The sequence below is a fragment of the Epinephelus lanceolatus genome, chromosome 3 (assembly GCF_041903045.1).
Source record: "Epinephelus lanceolatus isolate andai-2023 chromosome 3, ASM4190304v1, whole genome shotgun sequence".
NCBI lineage: Eukaryota > Metazoa > Chordata > Actinopteri > Perciformes > Serranidae > Epinephelus > Epinephelus lanceolatus.
In genome coordinates, this window is record NC_135736.1 from 7,046,358 (window position 1) to 7,055,532 (window position 9,175).

A 9,175-nucleotide genomic window follows, 5' to 3' on the forward strand; every position below is an offset into this window, starting at 1 on the left:
TTTTGGGTCAACGATTATTTTAAGCATATCTGCAGTATTTCAGCCTGGACCCTGTTTTACCATATTTTTGTGTTTAAGTGACTAATGAGAATAACAGTTTTTGAACTTGGTCCAGTGCTGAGCGAGAGGGCTGCATCGGCAGCAGCAAAACAGGCTGCAGTGTAACCAGCTGGGGCATGTTCGCACCGTCTATTTACATCCACTACAAATGCTTGTATTTGTCAGTGACAGGCTCAGATTATTGCAAGTGTCTCACCACTTTGGAAAGGATCCATACAGAGATAGACCTTAAAAAAGTACGATCCTTTTTGTTTATCTTGAAACAGCCCTAAAATCACCATTGTCAAATCCACCAGACTCCATTCAAATAAACATACATTTTAGAGTGTGTGGAGCCAGCAGATTTTTACATCTAACTGGTTTAATGACATGTTTATTTTAACCAATTCAGAGCAGGTGATTTACTGGAACAGTGAAAATACAAACCAAGCAGGCTTTTGTGAGTTTTGTTGACTCTGAATTAAGTGCGTTTTACGATGACAAAATTACTATTTATTTATATTGAGTCTGGTAGATTTCCCTCTACCAATTTCACTCTTTAACGAAATGGTCTATCTCATAGGAATGCTACCAATTTCACTCTTTAACGAAATGGTCTATCTCATAGGAATGCTTCCCATAATGCTGTCAGACACTTAGAATAACAATCTGAGCCTGTCAGTAGCAGAAACGTGCACTTCTATTGGACATAACTTGACAGGGCACATCTGCGACGAGGTCAAGGTAATATTGCAGCCTGTTTCGCGTTGCAGGCTGCAGCGCTCTCGCTCAATATTGGACCGATAGCAAAAATCATTGATCTTATTAGTCACTTGGACACACAACCATGGGAAAATAGGGTCCATGTTAAAACAAATACCAATTATCCATTAAGGTGTTAAGGAAAGTCATGACCATGAAGCAGCAAACAACACACAGATGCCACAGAAGCAGATTGTACAGTAATACACAACACCCCATGGTGCCATAATACCATTTTAAGCTAGTACTGGCACTGTCTTCTATTACAAGGGGAGTTTATGGTCCTGGAAGTCCACTTAAAAGCCCCAAAGATGACACGCTTGCACAGTGCAACCTCTTCCTCTTTAGCTCCCAGCACCTCCCTTGTCTTACCTGTGTCCTGTCGGAACTGGTGCATGGACTGGAGATCTATGATGTACGGCGAGAGCCGGCTGTCCACCTGGCCGAGGACCACGCTCCCTCCGCGTGGGTCGCTGCTCCGGATAGCAGCCTCTATCTGGTGGGAGACGGCGGGGCTGTAGGGCCGCCACCGGCCGTGCTCGTTCAACCATTCCCACACCACCACGGCAGAGGCCAGGAGCATGTTGTTACTGTTGGCCCTGGTGGAGAAATGAACGATGAAATACCAGGAAAACACTCGTTGTTAGCTAGAAGTATCGCCAAGCCCCTCGGAGATGAGTGAGAAATTTGTTTGCCAAAATAAAGCCTGTCTGCTTAAGGCAGAGGCCAACAACACTGCAAACAAGGTGCCATATGCACACAACAGCCTGTTTATTCCGATATCATTTCTAATATGTCCCTTTCTGGATGAAAGGGTGGTTTTTTCCCTCGTGATAAATTCATACAGGCCGACCATAACCCCACAGCTAAAACAAAGCCAGGTTTATATCTTACATGGAGCCGCGGCAGAGCTAACGCCGGGGGAAGGCGAAACATTCTTCAGTGAAGACCCGAGCTCCTCGCATGGCCAAGCGGAGAGGGAAATCACGGTCCTCGCTCGGTTGTCCTTGTTATAACACCGTAATACGACGTTAACGTTACACCAGCCGCGAAACAAACCGGCAATGAAGCGGCCTAAAGTGTCGTTTGTCTCTGCTAGTCCTGGCTCCAGACAAACCGATAGCCTCTCCGACGAGTCGTTGATTTCCAGCGACGGCCTTTTGTGGGATTCTCGCCTCGGAGGAAGAAATCGCCTCGGTGTGGGGAAAAATTACGTTTTTTAAAAAATAAAGCTTTGTTATTCCTCGTAGAGCGTGAGTCAAATATGTCTACATATAAATCCCGACAGAACCAGCCTCGCCAGAGTGTAGATAGCAACAGCTAGTGTGTGTTTTTCTCCTGTAGTTTGAGGCGTAGCGTAACGTTACCGAAATGTTGAAAAAGTAGTGGCTTCCAACAGCGCAACCTCAGTAGTAACCACTCTGCAACCCGGGTCAGATCAGAACAGGTTCAACTGGTCTGCATCCCAGGAACACAACACAACACTGGGGATATATACCGTTAACAAAATGTCACTAGTAAACTGTACCGTATATATTTGGGTCCACGGCGATGTTTTTATGTTATTATTAGTCATTTGCACCGACTGAACTAATGTCACGTTTCTCTTATTTCCACTTTTTACTTCAGTGTTTGTACTGATGGTACTGACGCTGTATTTGAGCACATGTTTAGTATATATGCACAAGTTTATTTATCTGTTTACTCATGCAGAGCCCTTTCCACTACTGCACAGAAAGAGCAGGAAATGAATCAAACATTCACCTGTTGATATGAACTTCTGCGTCCTCTCTCTAGTCCAGGACACTTGGAACAAAATCCAGGATCGTCACAGACCTCTTGACGAATTAAATCTCCCCTTTCGTCCTCTCGGCTCCACCATGGCTCTTTATTTCCTCTCCTTCTACAAAATAAATCCCCCTTACTTGTCTTTATAATAAGATGCAAAGTCCAAACAGAGGAACTAGATTCCCTCTAAAGGATTAAGAGTAGGAACATGGTACATCCATGATTCGTTGAAATAAACTCTGCCATGTTTATCCTGACGCTATCCATTCGCGTCCATCTCTACCTTACCATGGGAAAACTTGGTATGAGGCTGTAGAGGAGAGTGGGGGGACAGCAGCCGGCTCCGGCCCCTCACCACGCCCGTAACATCGGGATGGGGGGAGAACAACCAACAGAAGAACGGTCTGTTTAAACATTTCATGCCTCCCCCTGCTGATCCACGCACCGTGCAACACCACCGACGGCTATTTAATACAGCATGGCCTATTTGACATAGTTTTGTTTGACTTCTAAAAACTTTTTTTTCTGCCATTATTTTACACTTATAAGATAATTTTAAAGGCAAGCTCCTATAATGATACTTATTTTCTAATAACGCTTAATAAAGTTTATTTTTGCCCACTTACACAGTCAGTGACTGGCAGTTTCTTTTACTAAGAGTAAAGTCAACAGTGTAGGCCCTTCTTGAGGGTGGTCACATGCTGCCACCTGGTGGATAAATGGGAAACTTAACATTATTTTTAAAGCAGGTTAAAGCCGACATTATGCCAGTTAAATGCAGCGCAGGCAGAGGGCGCGTACTCAATATTATGTCGTCAATAAATGCTAATAAATTACATGTGTGCTCGTCGCTTGACTTTTTTCTTTTATTATTATTAAAAAAAAAATTCTCATAACTTGCTCATTCAGTTTTGGCAATGTTGTGTCACTGCTCAGCACGTGTCCCAGCATGCACTCCGTGGCCGAGCTTGTTCTTAATGTTTCCCCCTTTTTTAACACTGGAAAAATGTTGACAAAAATAAATCCGAACACTATTATGGAATAGCACTATCAGAACACTATTATGAAACGCTCGCGTGTCAACAATAAATTCGATTGTGACGTCACTTTTCTTCATCACAGGCTCCTTAGCTCAGGGGTTAGAGCACTGGTCTTGTAAACCAGGGGTCGCGAGTTCAAATCTCGCAGGGGCCTTGTGAACATTTTTCTTTGTTGGATGTATCACTGCTCCACACATTGTGGTAAAAACGTGGCCAGGTTTTGTTTTTAAAACCATTCACAAACATCAATCTGTAAAGAACACCTTCCAAAGCAGAAACACAAAACAAACATCAATCTGTAAAGAACACCTTCCAAAGCAGAAACACAAAACTATCTCAACAACAAAAACATTATACAACATAAATTTAATAGCTGGCTACAGAAAACGATTTATTCAGCATGATATTTGCTCAAAAACACCTCAACAGCACTGTAGAATTAACACTATATTTTTCATTTCAGCTTTTTACAGAAGCAAAGATTCAAGTTTAGTTCAGATTTACTATCATCATAAAAATTCAAAAACATTTGTTGTCAAGAATTCATTAAGACTTCATTTCAGACTACTTCCATTTTAGGAGGTAGATGAAATGAGATACTTATTTTAACAGTTTTATTACATGTAATTTGTTGTGGCAACAAATAAGACAGTTCTAATATATTACTTAAGCAATTAAGCAATTAAAGCCATTTTTCCTCATTATGCAAGGAGCTACAATACATCCAACATACTCCAGACATCACAAATCAAAAGCCTTGCCTTCTGGCTCAGCTCCCTCTTCACCACAACAGTCTGGCACAGCACCTGCATCACTGATGACACCACACTAGCCCACCTGTCCATTATTTGCTCCATTTTACCCTCACTGGTAAAAAAGACCCCCAGATACCTGAACTGCGTTGCTTGGGGGAGTAACTCTCTCCCAACCCAGAGGGGGCAATCCACAGAACCATGGCCTCAGACTTAAAAGTACAGATTATCATAGTAGTGTAGTGAAGCTTTTGTGACTGGTCATGTAAGAAGGGGCTACCCTCAGTAAGATACCTCACTCAGTTCAGAACTAGGGTTATTCCATTTAACCAAACAATTTCCTTACTGCCTGCCATAAATAATTTAGTTAAGCTAATAGAAAAGGAGAAGTTTTAGACAAGGGTAAAGCACCGCAAGTCCTAAAGTTATCTTTTATGGTGTTTCTCATTCAAAAAATTTAAATGGTACTCTATTCTTATGAAAATAAATATGTATCAGAGCTATAAGTTGTGGATAATGTTAGCCAGATTTCAAATTTGTATTGTCTGTATCAATCCAATAGCATACAGCAAATGATTTTAGCACTGGTATGGTGGGAAGTAAGTTACTGAAGTAACCTAAATGTAAATCCTACAAATACATTTCCTTCGTTACCTACATTACTCTCCTTAATGATTTCTGTCATTGCAGACTGGGCTTGGAGATGTTTTTTTTTTGTTGTTGAACAGGCAAACGGGCTGAACTAAGACATGACAACTACAACAGTAGTGCCTGAGAAAAATACATATAGCGTGGTCATGTGACACTCTGTAAGAGCCCGGATAGCTCAGTCGGTAGAGCATCAGACTTTTAATCTGAGGGTCCAGGGTTCAAGTCCCTGTTCGGGCGGAGAATTTTTGCGTCTTCCTTCATTGTTCTATAATTCTATTTTAATTACACTATTCAAGCACAGCCATGGTTAAAATCATGAATCAAAGCTGCATTCCATTTAGTGTGGATGTTTTAGAGCCTTTACAAATGTTGTGAGCAAAAACTACATTTCCAGCTGGGACATGTTCAAATGTCTGCTGTTAAAAAGGTCTACTGCATTAGCTACGGTTGGTGTTGTGTTTTTGGGTGCTGTTAGCAGTGTGCTTCTTGTTGGTGGTCTCCTTGTTTGACTCTGCTTTGCAGTGGGTAATGTAAACAGTCAGCACCATGATCAATCAGCTGCCCAAAACCCACAACCACACAGTATCAGTGGTAAAAGAGAAACCAAAAGAGCCTGAAATGACTTTCACTGTTTTTTTTAATGCCTGGTTGTCAATATTGTATTTAATGAAAACACACCTCCATGTGTCCTCATATTATCAGACTTCCCCTGAAAAAAGGGGCTCTGTATTTCCTCTGGTTGTATTATGCTGCATGTCTTGGTAGGTCTTTAAGTGTGGTAGACATATGCTTAATTTGTGCTGGACGAATCAACAGCGGGTCGCAATTTGCACTCAAATGTAGGAGCTTGATTGGTAAACATTATCTTACACTTAGTATTACTATCTGTATTTCATTATAACTACTTAAAGAGTCCTGTAAAGGCACAGAGAATACGCAGAGATAGAGAAGATAACATAAAATACTGTACTATACTTACTATACATGTTGGATGTAGCCTACAGTTAAAGATCTGTTGACAAGAGCAGAAAAACACTGGTTTATACTTTACACCTGTAATAGTGATGAGGCAACTTCAACAAACAATGTTTTTCTTGAGTTGATCAGACAAATGTAGATGACATCAGGGTTTACATTAGTCTGCATATGCCAGCTTTTTGATGGGTAGTTGTCCGGCAGATGAAAATATCAACGGTCAAAATGTCCAGAGGGAAATATGCAAAATAAATAAATAAATTAATAGCATATTAGATAGCCTAATATTGTATGACCAATAAGATATGTTGACCTATGTTGCCAAGACGACTTAAAAATGAGCTTATATTATGCAGACAAGCTTCTAGGATATCAATTTCCAACGCACCTATTTATCCACCAAAACGTTAAGTCTCTTAAAAGCATACGCCACATCCAGAGCAGTCACGATCTTCCTCTTAGCAAGCTTGGTGTGGTTAGATGACACCATCATGGATCACGCTCTCCAGGAAGACCTCTAAAACACCTGGGGTCTCCTCATAGAACAGATAAGAGAATCTCTTCAATCCACCACAGCGAGCCAGATGGCGGACAGAGAGCTTGGCGCGAGTCCTTTCCCTCCTTTGTCTCTGCCAATAAACCTCTGATTAGTCACTCTGTTAAATGCACTACACTTCATTTTTCAAGTACTTTTCAAGTAATTTAATGTTCAGTGTTTTATTGCTATTTAAATGTGGCTATGATATGGATATTTAAAACATATGTCCAGTAGTGGCTGGACTTCTGAAATATTATATAGCCATCAGAAACATAAACGCTGCATGGCGCGGATGATACCGAACAGGCCTACCCTGGCACGCTCTCATGAGCTGCACGCATCTGTTGATCTGTTGTTTTAACAGTTGTGGGTGGACAAATACACCAACATAAAGTTGGAGGAGTTCAGTGAACACTAAGCAGTGCGTTTTGGAGTCAGTTTAACACTGACTATTGAGGGGAACATATTTTTTTCCCAGCTCTTTTGAGGGACCTGATGACACGTTGATTAGAAATATTTATATTTACCTCTAAAATACAATCTGATGTATCCTAATTAAAAGAAGAGTGTGCTGGCCAAAGCCTGAGGATGTCCTGCAAGCCTCACAGAAAGGTGCTGTGTGGGTGATGCAGAGTGCATTTGCCTGCAGCTACAGGTGATAAACATGCAGGGAAATCTGTGGCTTTAAGGGAAGGCAATTGTACTTCCTACAAGCAATTATGCATGACATGAAGAACAATTCCTGCCTGACAGGCTTAGTTACATGGTGTAAATTTGCTTTGACTGGCATGTAAACTTGTCTGAAATACTTGCGTCAGAGTAAAATTTAACATTTTAACATAATAGGGCTCTAGGTGTTAAAGAGGAACCTCAAGATTTGCTGTAAAAAAAGTTACCACAATGCAAAATATATTCTCTTACCTTGAAGCATGGTTCCTGTCCCATCTATTAAAAGTGTGTTCACACTGGCAATACAGCAGCACAGCCCCAGGTCTCTGTCCTCAGAAATAGTGGTCCTCAGTACCAGAGATCAGTTCACTGACAGTACTGAGAAATGACGGCTCAGCTGAAACCCAGAGAAAATGTTGTAGTCAGATGAAGACATATCAAATAATACTCACTGTTCTGTAGTTACAACATGCAGAGTTTTCCCTTCTTCCAAGCTTAACGAGGCACAACATGCATGTGTGTCTCAGCAGCAGCATGTATACTCATTTCCAACTTTGCATCTCAAGAGGAGTCAGGTGATAAGCTGCTATTTATGGTCTGGTCTGCATTCCTGGTGATAGTTTTTATTCCCCCCAGTTTTAGAATTTAATACTTATGTCATGTGCCCAATACTTATACGTTTTATGCCCTCTACAGATGGTACAGCTAAAAGTGACTGTTGAACCATACTGGACATGTTGGATTTCAGCAGCAGGCAAAATTGTCATCCAAAAACCAGGTATGATGATAAACCCCAGGGTGGATCAAATGGACATCGACTTTACCAAAGCATGCTGATTTTAATCTTAAAAAACATTTGATACTGATTGAAATAATATTGTTAACTAACATTAAAAAAAAAGTGGGCAACTTTACAAAGTAGGGCTGATCTCTCCTGTTTCCTTGAAATTCCATATTACTCTTGAATAAAAAGCCATGCCAAGCAATTTTGACATAAGTTCTGATAGAGGTTTTACTTTGGCAGTTGGTGGAGTTTCCTTCTCTACGGCCCCCCACTCTTCTGGTGTCCCTCTGGGATCGATCCTAGTTCCTCTTCATTTCTCTTTTTATATTTTTCCTCTGAGTCACTTGTAGAACATAGAGTTCCACTGTTTTGCAGTCATTATCATAAACACATTCACTTATATTATGAATTTGTACATCCTTACTGTAGCTATATGTGGTTTTGTGGGTTACATACAAGAAAATATATCTGGGTTTTGGGTTATATACAAGAAAATATATCTGGGTTTCATATAGTATAGCGATGGACAGAAGCCCCCACCCATCCCCCACACTCAGGTTCAATGAACGTGCTCGTTGTTGTTTAATTAGTCTTTAACACGTTAGGTAGCAGACTCCACCAAAGTCCACAACACTCACTTCTTCCTTCACTAATGTAAACAGTTTCATGTTCTGCACTCACCTGCTGAAGTTCAGTGAAACGCCAAAATGGAGGATTCTTTATCGTGTGACGTGATTTCCATCTCCGCACTTCAAGACATAGCCTAGCTTACTTCAGAAGTCCCGTGCACAACAGCTGATGTCAGAGGTGGGATTCTAAAACTTTCCACGTTGTGAGTAAAGCCACCTGACAGTGGAAAATTTATCTGTGCTAACTGAACAGCTAACCGAATTCAAATGTTTATATTACATCATTCGCCAGACAGTAATTGTCTAGCACGCGAATTTCTGTTTTTCCGAAGAGAGTGAAAGCGTGTCCCGCCCTCCTCTGCCCCTGATTGGCTTACCGTGACATTTTTTACCAAGCAACGAATACTAGCCAATCAGAGGAAAAGTAACCCTTGTAATATGAGTTACTACATACTAACTGAAGATCAAGGTCATAACCATGAGTCTACATGTTTTTTGGGGGGCAAATAAATTCAAACCTTGAAATTCAAATGTTTATATTTATTATA

The 9,175-nt window shown here is 40.9% G+C and overlaps 1 protein-coding gene and 2 non-coding genes across 4 annotated transcripts in view; 2 read left to right on the plus strand and 1 right to left on the minus strand.

Annotated features, from left to right (window-relative positions):
• Window positions 1–2,920, minus strand: part of LOC117255349 (E3 ubiquitin-protein ligase DTX4-like) — a 38,910-nt gene extending 35,990 nt beyond the window's left edge. The window contains exons 1-2 of one of the 2 annotated variants that reach the window (XM_033624150.2): window positions 2,566–2,920; window positions 1,174–1,400 (exon numbers count right to left, since the gene is read on the minus strand). In XM_033624150.2, coding sequence (XP_033480041.1) covers window positions 1,174–1,384 — 211 coding nt within the window. In that variant the 5' untranslated portion in view covers window positions 1,385–1,400; window positions 2,566–2,920. Of the gene's footprint in view, window positions 1–1,173; window positions 1,401–1,695; window positions 2,197–2,565 lie in introns of those variants that run through there. The other variant, XM_033624149.2, reaches the window with a different exon arrangement.
• A 790-nt stretch (window positions 2,921–3,710) lies between these two features.
• Window positions 3,711–3,783, plus strand: trnat-ugu (transfer RNA threonine (anticodon UGU)). Its single transcript has one exon. It is a non-coding gene; the product is annotated as a tRNA-Thr (tRNA).
• A 1,413-nt stretch (window positions 3,784–5,196) lies between these two features.
• trnak-uuu (transfer RNA lysine (anticodon UUU)) lies at window positions 5,197–5,269 on the plus strand. Its single transcript has one exon. It is a non-coding gene; the product is annotated as a tRNA-Lys (tRNA).
• The last annotated feature ends 3,906 nt before the right edge of the window (window positions 5,270–9,175 follow it).